Source organism: Bombyx mandarina, chromosome 17 (genome assembly GCF_030267445.1).
Source record: "Bombyx mandarina strain Sakado chromosome 17, ASM3026744v2".
NCBI lineage: Eukaryota > Metazoa > Arthropoda > Insecta > Lepidoptera > Bombycidae > Bombyx > Bombyx mandarina.
Window position 1 is genome coordinate 4192938 of NC_143223.1, and position 16405 is coordinate 4209342.

The 16405-nt window shown below is 42.8% G+C and overlaps 2 protein-coding genes across 3 annotated transcripts in view; both read left to right on the top strand.

Moving 5' to 3' along the window:
• The window catches only part of LOC114253338 (nudC domain-containing protein 3), a 386657-nt gene that overhangs the window by 292015 nt on the left and 78237 nt on the right, over positions 1-16405 (top strand). The window lies entirely within an intron of this gene.
• The window catches only part of Sans (SAM_USH1G_HARP domain-containing protein Sans), a 45279-nt gene that overhangs the window by 14932 nt on the left and 13942 nt on the right, over positions 1-16405 (top strand). The window contains exons 2-3 of the mRNA XM_089734310.1: positions 6734-6877; positions 11197-11418. Coding sequence (XP_089590436.1) covers positions 6734-6877; positions 11197-11418 — 366 coding nt within the window. The remainder of the gene's footprint in view (positions 1-6733; positions 6878-11196; positions 11419-16405) is intronic.

A 16405-nucleotide genomic window follows, 5' to 3' on the forward strand; every position in this document is an offset into this window, starting at 1 on the left:
ACAATCAAAGGCGTATTGGAATAATCTGGATCCAGGTTCAATACCAGATGAGATTCAAACGCTGACGCAAGCAGAGCAGCGCTTGCTGTGTAAAATCATCCCGTTTGTTAAAATCGTAAAATTTACTGGGCTATACGGGCAGTACGGTTTCCGCGGACAAGCAGTGTTGTTGCCCAAGATATCTTTGAGGTCAGTGAAAGATTACCTAATATGCTTCCAAGATCTTCCAGCCAGGTGGGTATCGTTGTAGTTACAGAACGTTTGGAGAATTTGAACATCACAAGAGAATTCACAATATCTCGCGAAAAAGTCTACAGCGCTTTAAGATGGTTAACTAGAAATAATCCGCTTTATAGAGATGTACGCATTGACGAAAATGTCCAGATTAGTGAACAAGAATTAATACGACTTAGTGTGCCAGATATACCTGAAAACGGTGAACCTGAAAGAATTGAAATTCCAAATGTATTCATTAGTATTAATGACGTTGCTAGAATTATTCGGGCTTCATGGCATCAAGGTGACCACAGCGTTTTCACTTCGGGATTTGCCGGCGTGCAATGTAACGGCATGCACGTTATTTACCCTAAAGCCATACAGTTTCCAGCAAAATTCAATTATGGTACGGCTGAAAGAAGGACGTTGCCCTTAGTTTTGTCATGGGCATTCACCGTCCATAAAATTCAGGGCAGCACCGTCGACCATGCAGTAGTATATTTGGGCTCAAAATTGTTTGAGGAAGGACAAGCATACGTGGCTCTAAGTCGAGTCAAGTCTCTGGAAGGGCTATGAATTGAGGAATTAGATTGTACTAAATTATCAGGTAAGAAACCATGTAATAATGATGCACTGAATGAATTAAATAGAATGAGGAATATTTGGTAGACAATTTCACTAAATACTAAAAACAAGAAAATAAAAATCGGTAAAAAAACTTTTAAGTTAAACGGTTTTATGTGCACTGAAAACTACAAAATAAATAAATAGTTACTTACCTATCAACCTACGTAAGTGATCTCGGTCATTAATATCTCTGATGGTAGTGGTTGTTATAACATGAACCATGTCAGCGGCCGAAAGGCAGTTCATGAAAGAACACTAACACCAGGGTTTGCTTGGTAGGTAAACTAAGCAGCCCACACTATAACAAGTAGGTATTTAGATCTTCTAGTTCAGAAATATTTTAGTACTAGGCAGAATAGCTTTTAGGCATATTAGACTAAAATAAAAACGTGGGGCCCATTATTATTTCTATATTACTTTCTACTATACTAAGTGTGGATTGTATCGACTTATTATAATCGTCATCATCATCATCCTAGCGGTTTATCCCGGTCGCATCCGAAACCTCATAGCTCCGGAGTCCAGGGTCCGCTGAATCGACTTACTATAATCGTAACTGGAGGTTTTGACCATCAATAACCAGCCGTGGCGGCTTCACCAGCGAGCGCCGAGCTCATGATCTACCAAAGTATAAGATATGCTCTGCCATAGATATGATTTCAGAGGGGCTTCTGCCTAGTACTAAAATATTTCTGAACTAGAAGGTCTAAATACCTACTTGTTATAGTGTGGGCTGCTTAGTTTACCTACCAAGCAACCGTTTAAACGGTTTTATTTAGCTCGACCTGTACGGAATTTGTTTTTTATTTATTTGGGTCAAAATTAGAAATTGAAATTTAAGCACCTTCCCGTTGTCAGATTGATCTGAAATTTGGTACACACATTTACTTTAGATGACAATACAATATAATAAAATCAATGACATTATAAATCTAAGATGGCCGCCGATACAAAATGGCGGATTACATACTTTTCCTTAAACACCTCAATATGGGTATCAAATGAAAGGGCTACACTAGTAAAACACGATGATTATGTCAAAATTTAAAATTCAAGATGGACGCTGTTCCAATATGGCGGACTAGGTACATATTTTTATAGGAAGTAAGTAGGTATACTGTTATGTGCAAATATGATATGATTTAGATGTGTGAAATCTAAGACAAGTTCGTCCTTCAAATTTGTCAAGTAAACGATATGATGATTTTTAAATGTTGCTACACTGATTTTATAAAGTTGTCGTTTGTCGCAAAACATAAAGATATGCCGTAGTACAGTGCTATTTGCCCATTTCTACCATGCTAAATGTTATCGTATTTTGAGTACGTGTTTTTCTTAGACTATTACAATCTATTTTAATTGTTTTGCTGACTCTAAAGTCCGTAACACACTACCGCAGCGCACCTCAAGGAAGGTGCGCCGCACCAGAATCATTTTCACTTGAGAGTGATTCAAATTTTAAACTTATCAAGGGACCGCGTGAAAAAAAAACACCTACAGAACATTTATTCACATTAAAATTTATATAAGCAATCATATTAAATCGATATGAAAGTCAATAAATAATGTACAACCCAAAACAGCCGGCCGAACTGACGTGACATTTGGTGCGCTCAACATGGCGGATTTTCGGCCTCATTAGGCATTTACGTATATTCATGTTTCATTTTATTTACGCACTCAAATACTGTTATATTGTTTTGTTGTGAGTTAAAGTGCTGAGTAAGAACGAGATAGATATATGTTTATGTGTGTGCCTTCAAAATGGGTGCTATTTATATAAGCAATTGTACGTATAGAACAATATGTCGTGTCCCTACTATATAGGTCTATGGTATCAAATAATAGGACTACACTAGCAGAATACTGTCATTATGTCAAAATTTCAAACTCAAGACGGACGGATCTTGTTGTATATTAAGATTTGCCGCTTTACTGGACCTCTGGGGGGGTGGACCGTCAAAATGCCCCTTAATCGTGGGAACAGCATGGTAACAATAAATAAAAAAGCAAACAAAAATAAAAACGAAACTGCTACACAACGAAAAAGAAGGCTCGAAAAGGCAAAAGAAAAGTATAGAACGAAACGTGCAAAGGAAAGTGAAAATGAAACCCATAGTCGACTACAGAAACGAAGAGAACGGTTAGCAACAGAAACACCTGAGCAACATGATACCAGGTTAATAGCACAACGTGAGAGACAAAGGCAGCTAGTAGAGTCAGAAACACCTGAGCGTCATGAGTGCAGGCTAGCATCACAACGTGACAGACGAAGAGAGCTAATAGCGTCAGAAACACCCGAGCGTCATGAGTCCAGGCTAGCATCACAACGTGACAGACAAAGAGAGTTGTTAGCATCAGAAACATCTGAGCGTCATGAGTCTAGGCTAGCATCACAACGTGACAGACGAAGAGAGCTAATAGCAACACTTGAGCGTCATGAGTCAAGGCTAAGATTACAACGTAACAGACAAAGAGAGCTATTATCGTCAGAAACACCTGAGCAACATGAGGCCAGGTTAACAGGACGGCGTGAGAGACGAAAGGAGTTAGAAGCTTCAGAAACACCTGAGCAACGCCACGACAGGTTAAATAACCAACGTGAGCGTGCACAGCAACGCAGAGCTGAAAATCATGTACAAGCGTTTGAAAATGCTATTAACACATCGTGTATACACGTTTGTGACATTTGCACGAAGCATTGTTATCCTAACCAAATTCATACTGTACGTTACAACACAGCTGCATTAGGATATCTACCTGCAGAACTGTCTTCAAAAACAACATTACTTTTATGTTTGCGCTGCCAAACACATGTGACCAGTAATAAAACAATAACACAATCAAAGGCGTATTGGAATAATCTGGATCCAGGTTCAATACCAGATGAGATTCAAACGCTGACGCAAGCAGAGCAGCGCTTGCTGTGTAAAATCATCCCGTTTGTTAAAATCGTAAAATTTACTGGGCTATACGGGCAGTACGGTTTCCGCGGACAAGCAGTGTTGTTGCCCAAGATATCTTTGAGGTCAGTGAAAGATTACCTAATATGCTTCCAAGATCTTCCAGCCAGGTGGGTATCGTTGTAGTTACAGAACGTTTGGAGAATTTGAACATCACAAGAGAATTCACAATATCTCGCGAAAAAGTCTACAGCGCTTTAAGATGGTTAACTAGAAATAATCCGCTTTATAGAGATGTACGCATTGACGAAAATGTCCAGATTAGTGAACAAGAATTAATACGACTTAGTGTGCCAGATATACCTGAAAACGGTGAACCTGAAAGAATTGAAATTCCAAATGTATTCATTAGTATTAATGACGTTGCTAGAATTATTCGGGCTTCATGGCATCAAGGTGACCACAGCGTTTTCACTTCGGGATTTGCCGGCGTGCAATGTAACGGCATGCACGTTATTTACCCTAAAGCCATACAGTTTCCAGCAAAATTCAATTATGGTACGGCTGAAAGAAGGACGTTGCCCTTAGTTTTGTCATGGGCATTCACCGTCCATAAAATTCAGGGCAGCACCGTCGACCATGCAGTAGTATATTTGGGCTCAAAATTGTTTGAGGAAGGACAAGCATACGTGGCTCTAAGTCGAGTCAAGTCTCTGGAAGGGCTATGAATTGAGGAATTAGATTGTACTAAATTATCAGGTAAGAAACCATGTAATAATGATGCACTGAATGAATTAAATAGAATGAGGAATATTTGGTAGACAATTTCACTAAATACTAAAAACAAGAAAATAAAAATCGGTAAAAAAACTTTTAAGTTAAACGGTTTTATGTGCACTGAAAACTACAAAATAAATAAATAGTTACTTACCTATCAACCTACGTAAGTGATCTCGGTCATTAATATCTCTGATGGTAGTGGTTGTTATAACATGAACCATGTCAGCGGCCGAAAGGCAGTTCATGAAAGAACACTAACACCAGGGTTTGCTTGGTAGGTAAACTAAGCAGCCCACACTATAACAAGTAGGTATTTAGATCTTCTAGTTCAGAAATATTTTAGTACTAGGCAGAATAGCTTTTAGGCATATTAGACTAAAATAAAAACGTGGGGCCCATTATTATTTCTGTATTACTTTCTACTATACTATACTAAGTGTGGATTTTATCGACTTATTATAATCGTTATCATCATCATCCTAGCGGCTTATCCCGGTCGCATCCGAAACCTCATAGCTCCGGAGTCCAGGGTCCGCTGAATCGACTTACTATAATCTTAAATGGAGGTTTTGACCATCAATAACCAGCCGTGGCGGCTTCACCAGCGAACGCCGAGCTCATGATCTACCAAAGTATAAGATGTGCTCTGCCATAGGTATGATTTCAGAGGGGCCCCACGTTTTTATTTTAGTCTAATATGCCTAAAAGCTATTCTGCCTAGTACTAAAATATTTCTGAACTAGAAGGTCAAAATACCTACTTGTTATAGTGTGTGCTTAGTTTACCTACCAAGCAAACCCTGGTGTTAGTGTTCTTTCATGAACTGCCTTTCGGCCGCTGACATGGTTCATGTTATGACAACCACTACCATCAGAGATATTAATGACCGAGATCACCTACGTATGTTGATAGGTAAGTAACTATTTATTTATTTTGTAGTTTTCAGTGCACATAAAACCGTTTAACTTAAAAGTTTTTTTACCGATTTTTATTTAAATATTAGATTATTTTTTAAATATTCATTTTTACAGTGAGTATTATAACGTAACAATTATTGCAATATTGAAATGCCCGGAGCGAGCAACTCATTCCCACTTTGTGCAATCTTCTAGATAATCATTGATTTTATAGTAAGCTTTATTGCACAGATGTTCTTTAATAGTTTTCTTAAACCTATATATATGTAGGTTCTGAACATCTTGTGGGATTTTGTTGTACAGGCGCACAGACAAACACCCGAATGAATTTCGTATCTTATGTAACCTACTCATCGGCACAACAAGCTTGTGTTTGTAAATAAAACTGAGATATCTTAGACGTCTCAAAGAAGGTGCTGGCGTTAACAATGTGATGTCGATGGTCTTACCTGATTAACACTGGGTCAGCCGTAACAAGAAAGAACAGACAAACATATCACTTACCCGGTCAAAAAGGGCTTAGCGCTGTTCATTTGGGGATTATTGATGTCTATGATAAATGGCGTCAACGTTTGTAAAATATGCACACTTATCTCGTCTATCGCATACTTGTGAGCGCGATATCCATCTCTGTAATAAAACATCGAGTTTGAAATTATTGTAGGCTTCTATCATTTAAAAGTGATGGGAGGAAACTGGTGCGGGGAGGTGTTTTGGGGGCGATATAAAAATAGATAATAATAATAATAATAATTTATTTATTTGAATACAAATGCAGGTACAAGTATGGTCTTAGTATAAAATATAAATATATTCAATCCTAGTACATTCTGCCTGTTGGCATACAAAATTGAAGGAGAAACTTACAGCTAATTTATAAACTAGGTATCAAGATAAATTTAAGAATGAGATCACAAAAAGTTTATTATAAAAATTTAAAATTGATTGATTTTAAATAAAGAGAGTGCTACAGTTCATCATTTAGGAAATCGGTAACAGAGTAATAACACTTCTTTAATAACAGCGAAGACAGGAGTTGTTTAAATTTCCTTAAGGGCTTATAGACTTAGGCCTAGAGCACAAAGTGTAGTAATATTATGAAATAAAATATACTCGCGGGTCCAAAATCTGATACATATCAAAGCGAATTCTTCGTTCATGCCGCTGAGATATATATACCCGACAGTATTATACCTAAACTCTGTACCAGATCACTAACTGAAATCGATACCTTTGCCGCTGGAATCATATTTTATTATTATTCATGTTTTTTTTCTCCTCAATTTTCAGAGCAGCCAAAGATGGTCTACTGGAGGTACTACGGGAAGCGACACGCAAAGAATGCAATAATAAAGACGAATCTGGAATGACTCCCACGCTGTGGGCAGCTTTCGAAGGACATATAGAAGCCCTGAGACTGCTATGCGGACGAGGGTATGTACTTTGTTTTTTTAAAGAACACTCTTACTGAATATGGTATTGGATAAACTTATTGCTAAGATGGGTGGACGAGCTCACGACCCACCTGGTGTTATGTGGTCACTGGTGCCCATAGGCATTAACAAGGTAAATGTCGCCACCCGTCTTGAGACATAAGTTCTAAAATCTCAATTTTTATTGTACAACGGCTGCCCCACCCTTCAAACCGAAACGCATTACTGCTTCACGGCAGAAATAGGCAGAGTGATGGTTTTTATGTAGATGATGCTCTTATTCCTTCACCGTGTAATTCAATCGTGAACATTTGTCAAGTACGTATTTCATTAGAAAAATTGGTACCCGCCTGTGGGATTCGAACACCGTTGCATCAAAATTAAAATCAAAATCAAAATCAAAAAAAATTTTATTCAACATAAATGAAAGTACATACTTGTTGAACGTCAAAAAAACTACCGCCAATTCACAAGAACTAGCCTCCGTCCTGAGAAGAATTGGCAAGAAACTCAGCGGGCATGTCTTTTTTTTTTACATTTAAAATTATTATTTATTTATTTTTTAATATTAGATTTTTTTTAAATATGAATTTTTTACACTGAGTATTATAACGTAACAATTACTACAATATTGAAATGCCTGGAGCGAGCAACTCATTCCCACTTTGTGCAATCTTCTAGATAATCATTGACTTTATAGTAAGCTTTATTGCACAGATGTTCTTTAATAGTTTTCTTAAACCTATGTATATGTAGGTTCTGAACATCATGTGGGATTTTGTTGTACAGGCGCACAGACAAACACCCGAATGAATTTCGTATCTTATGTAACCTACTCATCGGCACAACAAGCTTGTGTTTGTTCCTAGTATTTCTATTATGTATGTCCGACTGTTTAGGAAACTCCTCAATATGTTTACGAACATACATCAAATTTTCAAAAATGTACTGGGATGGCATAGTGAGAACTTTAATTTCTTTAAATTTCTCCCTCAGGGATTCCCTTGAGTGCATGTTATAAATAGCACGTATAGCTCTTTTCTGCAGAATAAATATCATTTCTACATCGGCCGCATTGCCCCATAGCAAAATGCCATAGGACATGACACTGTGGAAGTAACTAAAGTAAACTAAACGAGCCGTGTCCGCGTTTGTTAAAACGCTTCATACGAATGCACCGGGTGTTTCATAGTTTAGGCCACGACGACTTCTAAATTTTTTAATTATATTTAAAGTCTTCGTGGTCTGACGAACAAGCCTTCTGCATCGATCGATGTGATTGGGTCGATGTTCAAATCCCGCGGGCAGGTACCTTTTTTTTTAAAGGAAATACGCATTTAACACATGTTCTTGAAAACTTCCAGAATGAAAATGTAACATTGTGTAATAAAAATCAAACCCGCAAAAATTATAAATGTCGTTAAATACTGATGATCGACGTATCTGTGAATATTCTTTTGTATCATAGATTAAATTGAAGTACTGTCGTTAATTTTTTGTTGCACGTAAACAACTATCAATGTAATGATTGATAAAAATTATCAGTTGTAAAATGAGACCACGTTATTTATTATATATCTTCTCGCGTCATAAGACATGCAACCTTCAATGTAGGCCGCGTTTAAAACATACATAATTAAGGCAGTATTTTGTATTAACACAAAATGTACGAGAAGATTCTTTATTCTTTATTGTCCCTTATTCTTTATTGTACACACAGTTAATACGATAATTGCGAAAAGTTATAAAATGGCGAAATTAACTCAAAAATTGAGTTATCTACCAGCTAAGCGTTCATAAAGAGTGAGAGCTTTACATAAGTGGGTACATACAGATACCAACATTTCTGTTGTACCCTGGATACTTGTGTTCGTTCGTTGTCCATTTTCAAGAAACGTGAAGTAAAGTGCATTTAAATAAAATCCCAGTGTTTTAATGCAGTATATAAGCAGAGGAACTCAACTTACTATCCCCGACCTAGACGACGGGGCAACCCACAAACGTCATCTCCCTAGACATGTCATTTCGCATTCTCCTGATCTACTCTCAGTGCTTTTAAGCATTCCAAGCACCGGTCATCGTTCTCGTCGAATGTGACAAATAGTTCCACGTTGAAATTAACCCGCAGACGGAACCCGGCGAGTTTCTAGTCGGCTCTTCTCAGTGGGTCGCGATTTCGATCCTAACCTTCCAAAGATTCAACGAAGCATTTCTCTGAGCTGAGCCCCGTGAGCTCTCGCATCGGCCATGGTGAAACCAGAATAGCTCCACGAAGCTACTGGCAGATAGGTAGAAAATCCCATTTGCTGTTTAGTTACTTTTTGGGACACCGTCGATTTCAATAAATAAAGGCGCCGCGTAATCTTGTTAATCTATATCTATACTTAATCACTACATAGTATAAAACAAAGTCGCTTTCTCTGTCCCTATATCCCTATGCATGCTTAAATCTTTAAAACCAAGCAACGGATTTTGATGCGGTTTTTTTTAATAGATAGAGTGATTGAAGAGGAAGGTTTATATGTATAATAACATCCATTAAATAGTAGAGAAATCAATAATAAATTACAGTTTCCGAAGCGAAGCGAGGGCGGGTCGCTAGTAATATTATAATAATAATAAACTGAAGAGTTTGTTTGTTTGAACGCGCTAATCTCAGGAACTACTGGTCCGATTTGAAAGATTCTTTCAGTATTAGATATCCCATTTATTAAGGAAGGCTATAGGCTATAACATCACGCTAAGACCAATACAAGCGGAGCACCAATAAATAATGTTTCAAAATCAGGGTTTTTTCCCTTTTGAGAGCTTCCGCTGCGTGCGCTGCAGAAACAATTAAAGTTTCGGTAAAATAAGGTATAACAGAATTGTTGCACTTTAAAAGATCTAAAAAAAGTCCGCGACAGCATAGGTCCATATGTTAAGGTTGGCTCACTATAACGTTTTTTATGCTAACCAAATTTGTTCTAAAATAAAGCATTATTTGTGAACTATTCCACGTGGACGAAGTCGCGGGCAAAATCTAGTGTATTATAAGATTACTCCCCTCCAAAAGTCACGAACTACTGGTGTCAGAATGCGTAGGATGGTAGTATCCATCAGTGCGGGCTTATGTAAGTTACGGGAATGAAATGACATAAGCTAGACGCGACCGAGGTTGCGATCCCGTATTCTCTGATGTGACAGACTGTCGTTTCCCTATTGGTTCCTCACACATTTCCATGGTAATGTGGTACCAATGTTCATTTTACGGCTTAAGACAGCTAGCTCGCATGCAAACTACCATGCTAACGCTCTCTAATGTTTGATAATTAAATTGAACCCGTCGGGGAACCGCTGCTAATAACTCAGATTTCATTTTTTTTCAATTTTCCCTCATCCTGCCTTCGCCAAACATTTTCTTCTGTTCAAGCCTAAAACGACGTAAACGCCCATAATCATTGCTTTCACTTATTCCAATTGGAACGCAACTTTTACGCCTATTTGGTAATGAAGCCGGTAATTGCTTTGTACACGTACATTTTGCTCATTACAACTTCCGACTCAAATAGACTAGAACGTGTTTTTAGGAAGCGTTGTGCGCTATTTTGTTGTTATACAATAATTTATTCCAATTCTGATTTTAATAATGTTAATCAGTTAAGCAGTTAATCGGTTTTATGAAAAAAAAACGAGATTTTAATAAAAATAAATTTATTTCTTCGTTCAGTAAAGACAGTGTAAGCTACGTAAGCAATTCAGATCCATTATAGATGTATGAGGATCTATTGAGAAACTTAATGGAATTCTGCTAAGTTAGGCACGATGGATGTCCTTAATTACGAACTCGACGGATTTTATTCAAAGGCCAGTCATCGCGGCCTAAAGGATAAGACGTCCGGTGCATTCGTATGTAGCGATGCACCGGTGTTCCAATCCCGCATGCGGGTAACAATTTTTCTAATGAAATGCGTACTTAAGAAATGTTCACGATTGACTTCCACGGTGAAGGAATAACATCGTGTAATAAAAATCAAACCCGCAAAATTATGTTTTGCGTAATTACTGATGGTAGGACCTCTTGTGAGTCCGCACGGGTAGGTACCACCGCCCCGCCTATTTCTGCCGTGAAGCAGTAATGCGTTTCGGTTTGAAGGGTGGGGCAGCCGTTGTAACTCTACTGAGACTATAGAATTTATATCTCAAGGTGGGTTACGTTGTATATGTCTAAGGGCTCCAGTAACCACTTAACACCAGGTCTGCTGTGAGCTCGTCCACACATCTAAACTTTTTTTTAAAATTGAATTCTCGTTAAGAATTATAAAATTAATCTAATCGCAGCGGTGAACCAGACAAGGCCGACTATTTCGGCAACACAGCCCTTCATCTAGCAGCGGCCCGGGGTCACAAGGAATGCGTGACTTTCCTGGTCAACTTCGGAGCTAATGTGTACGCTATGGACGTCGACGGCCACTCCGCTCAGGAGCTGGCCGCTATTAATGGCAGAGAGGATATACTTCGATACCTGGACCAGTCTACAGCAAAACTAGAAAACAATGATAAGTATGTGTTGATTATCAAATCTTTAATCTGTCTATGTCTGGTTCGAAATGTTACTGTGATATCTTTCAAAGAATGACGTTATTGATGTGCCTTTGGAAAACATACAGCATTGTATTATGAAGAAGCAGTGTGTACTTAGCTTAAATTCCTTGTCTATGTCCAACCATAGACAGTCAATTTAGTTCCATCTTTAGCCGCTAGGTGCTGCCAGCAAGTATAAAGGAAGCGCAGCCATCTTTGATCTTCATTCAACTAAAAAGGAAATTGAGGAAAAAGAAAGAAAGAGAAGAAGTTAACAGGGGTACTGCCGAGCCCATCGTGCCGGATTCCCCACCCGCCCATGCTGAGGCGATGATCATCAATGATCAGCCACCTCCAAGCGTCAGCCCAACACCTGAGGCTCCCTCAATCGAGCCTAATTTAAACACACAGCCCCCTCTCCCCCCCCGCCCTCAGCGCGAGCAGCGCAGCGGTCGGCAGGCCTCACAACCTGCCGGCTTTGCTGCATGGCTTCTCGCGCTCTGGGAGAAATTGTCCGAGGTGGTCTCCGGAGTGATCCGTGAGATCGCCTCGGGAGCCAGCCCTTTCGGGGCTCTCTTGTCGGGGTTCTACCGAATGATTGCGCAGTTCAATGGCTAGCCAGGAACTGCGCATCATTTATTGGAACCCCGGCGGGGTAAAACCCCGCAAGAACGAGCTCTTGGTTCTCGCCCGGGAGTACAACCCTGAGGTTGTGCTCCTGGGCGAGACCAAGTTACGTCCTCGGGATGTGTTCAGGATTCCAAACTACTTCATGTACCGACGTGACGAGGTGAGTCCTGCCGGGACGCCGTTCAGGGGCACTGCGGCGCTCGTCAGGCGAGACGTGGTGCATGATCAGTTGGATTTGCTGGCCTTCACATCGACAAGGTCGATCGGTGTGAGGATCCACACCTCGGGGGGAGATATGCGGGTTTATGCCGCGTATAGACCCCCGGGGCCTGATTTCCACCCCGGGGACATAAGACGGGTCCTGAATTGCGACAGCCGCCCAGCTCTGCTGGTCGGGGACCTCAACGCGAAGCACGTCGCGTGGGGCTCCCGACTGAACTCAGCAGTGGGCAGGCGGCTGTTAGAAGATGCCGATAGGGGCGACTACTCTGTGGTCGGCCCCGACGAACCCACGCACATTCCGACCGCCGCGCAACTCCAGCCCGACGTGTTGGATGTGTGCGTTCATAAGGGGCTACGGTGCCCCTTAACTATTGAGGCACTGTACGACCTGGGTACCCCCCATCTCCCTATCCTGGTCACACTGGGAATGGGGCTCACCCGGGTTGCGACCTCGCCCCTACGACCGAAGGTCGACTGGGAGCTCTTTAAGAGACGCCTAGTCGACCTTCCCGCAATTCAGGACCCCAACACCCCTGAGGGGGTCGACGACGCGGCAGTCCGCCTTGTCGACTCCATCAGGGGAGCGATCGACCAGGCGACGACTCTTGTGCCCAGCGGCGGGCCCAGAGGTATACTCCCGGCCCATCTGAAAGCGATTATTCGCCGGAAGAGGGGCCTGAGGAGGCTCTGGGCGACAACTCGTTGTCCCAGGATCAAGCGCGAGCTTAATGAGCTGGAAGCGGAGTTGGCGGCGAAGATTAGCTCCTATCGGGGCTATGCGTGGGAGGAACGGATCGAGGAGGCCCGTGAGGACCCCTCGTCCGTGTCCCTCCACCGACTTTGCCGCCAGCTCTCAAATCGGCCTGCCCCGACTTGTCCACTCGTGGACGAGAGGGGCAACCGATGTTTCTCGGCTCAGGCCCGCGCCGATGTCCTGGCCGTAATGCTGGAGCGGCAGTTCGCTCCAAATAACTCTGCACCCTCAGAGGCCGCATTCCACCAATCGGTGGAAGAGAGCGTAGCAAGCCTACTCTCCTCCCCGGTGCCACCGTTGGGAGATGGTGATTTCATCACTCCCAGTGAATTGCGCCTCTCCATCAAGCGGATGAAGAGGCGCAAGGCGCCGGGCGAGGACGGTATTCCCTCCCTCGCATTTTTCCACTTCCCCGAAACGGTCGTGTCATTCATGACACGACTGTTCAATTCCATTCTGTCCACAGGACACTTCCCGGGAATTTGGAAATTGGGCAAGGTTATTGCCCTGCCCAAACCCGGCAAGGATAGGAGAAATCCCTCCAGTTATCGTCCGATCACTCTGCTGTCGCATATGGGCAAGTTGTTCGAGCGGCTGCTGCTGAGAAGGGTGTCGCCGCACATCCTTCTCAGACCCGAGCAATTCGGGTTTCGCAGCGGTCACTCGACAACGCTGCAATTGGTCCGCGTTATGCACCACTTGGCGGATCGGTCCAACGCGCGCCAGTACACGGCCGCAGTCTTTCTCGATATCGAGAAGGCCTTCGACCGTGTCTGGCATGCGGGACTGATCTACAAGCTGTTGCAGAACACGGACCTCCAGCACGCCTATGTGCGACTGCTGGGGTCGTACCTGGAGGGAAGATCCTTCCTTGTCGCGGTCGAGGGCGCAAAGTCGTCGGTGCGCCCAGTCACGGCCGGAGTTCCCCAGGGAAGCGTCCTGGCACCAGTCCTCTACGCTCTCTACACCAACGACATTCCCACGCTTGAGGGCAACCTCCAAGCATGGGAAGCCGACGTGAAGTTGGCGCTGTTTGCCGACGACAGCGCCTACTTCTCGTCCTCTAATTTCCCTTCTGCGGCCATTTCGAGGATGCAGAGGCTGTTGGACCTACTGCCCCAGTGGCTGGACCGATGGAGGGTCGCGGTCAACGTGGGGAAGACCGCGGCTATCCTCTTCGGTCCGGTCCGCACAAGAGCCGTCCCAGGACAGCTCAGTCTCCGTGGAGTCAATGTCGAGTTTAGGCCCAGTGTCCGATACCTGGGAGTCAGTATCGACCGGAGTTTGAGGATGACCGCCCACGCCAAGTCGGCGTTGGCGGCCGCCCGCTATGCGAGGTTTCTCCTCCGGCCGGTGTTGGCCTCCGGGTTGCCGACCAGGACTAGACTCGGCATTTACAAGACGTATGTTCGTTCCCGTATCACGTACGCAGCTGCGGCCTGGTATCACCTCATCCCGCAGATCATGCGGGTGAAGTTACAGGCCCAGCAGAATCTGGCTCTTCGCACGATAGTCGGAGCAGGGCGTTACGTCAGAAATGACGTAATCGCCCGGGATCTAGATGTGGAGTCGCTCGAGGAGTTCATTCGGAGGCTAGCTCGTAATATGTACGAGCGGGCTGACGGTGGACCCCACGAGCATCTCCACAATATAGCTCCCTTGCACGCCAGACCACCTGATGGTCAGGCGCTACCAAGGGAGCTACTGGAACCCCCGGCTATGGTAAGATAGTCGGCTTAACCGGAGTGATATGGGAGTGCTCATAATGAGTGCCCCCATGGGACTGAGCTGTCCACACTCGTCATTTCCCCCCACATCGTTGGGGTGCCCCCCTATGGGGACCCATTTTCCACCCCCGAGGGTGGACCACTCCCCCTTTTGGGGAGTGTCTTAAGTCGGTCCCTCCCCGCAACGGTCTTCCCCTTCTGGGGAGCCCCTAGCGGGTGAGCGCCAAACCAGTGCCGCGGCTCCTCCTCTGGTTTGTAGAGGTGGGGCCGCGGCATGGGGCCGGTGGCGGGCCCCACGGTGCTGACTGTTGTCCCGCTTTGTATATATTGTAAATAGTAGTAGTTAATAGTTAGTATAGTAGTTTAGTTTTAGTTAGTTATAGTTAGTAGTTAGGAAAAAAAAAAAAAAAAAAAAAAAAAAAAAAATCAAGCAGAGGACAGCAGCAGGCGCCGGGGGTACTCCTCCGCGGGCATCAAGCCGTCGCTTAAGATCAAGCCCATCGTATTATGTTTATGTATATATTTTTGTCGATGTGGAGTGCGCCGAACGCGCATACGAACAGCCCCCCTAATCCCGTCTTGCAACATTTCACCCCTGCCCTGTGTGGCAGGGAGCTTCGTTCCGGGCAGTGGGGTTTGCCCCGAGGCCCGTTCCGTGCCCCCGAAAGGGGGTACGACGACCCTTCTTCTTCTTCTTCTTCTTGATCTTCATAGCGTTGTGTACTTTCGTACTGTGAAGTCGCAAATCCACAAATATTTATTCGACTTCTTATTAATTGCAAAAAATATTTATTTTGTGTTTCTATGAGTGTTATTTTGCAATCATTACGAGTATTATTTACCAATCCTATCATCGGACGCCATGAATCACGCGTCATCTGTTGGAGGTGATGTTGAGTCAAGCTCCATAATTTCCGAGAGGGAAGATGTCCAGGCGAGACGCGATGGAGACGCCTTGCGTTCGAACAGCTCGTCAAGCGAAAAAGAACAAAAGGAGTCTCTGCGTAAGAAACGACGGGATTCAAAGGTAACGGTCGATCTTCAAATCGGCTCGTTATCCCACCAGGTCAGTGACGTTGTAAATCTAATAATGCATCAACTGTGTGTAACAATTGAATGTAACGAAAATTTTTGTAAACAAATTGATCTCGTCAATACGGAAATTTTGACAAAAACACAACAGATTTAAACTAATAATCTTTGTAACATAATTACTGAAAACTTTGGCAAATCGTCTCCGTCGTACAAGTTACCCGTAAAAGCGTTTTAAATTGTATACGGAAAAAAGGGCTGTATGGATAGAAATAAGACGTCAAAGTTTAATTTCCGTGGTCTCTAACAAAGTATCCTGTTGCCAACGCACTACTCATTGAGGAATCTTTTGTTTGATAATACTAAATTGAAATCTATTCAGTCCCTCGGAGGGCTACAATCCTATTTGTCACGACCTCGTACAAAAGGCAAGCCAAACATTATAAACAATCATAGTCCGTAACATCTGGCACAATCCAGAGGGGGGCAATTGAAGACACCGACGGGAGGCACTGAGTGCCACCAAAATTGTAATAATTTGAAAACCATGTATGGTTACCAAATACCAAAAGAAAAAAAAAAAAAGAAAAACAAAAAAACA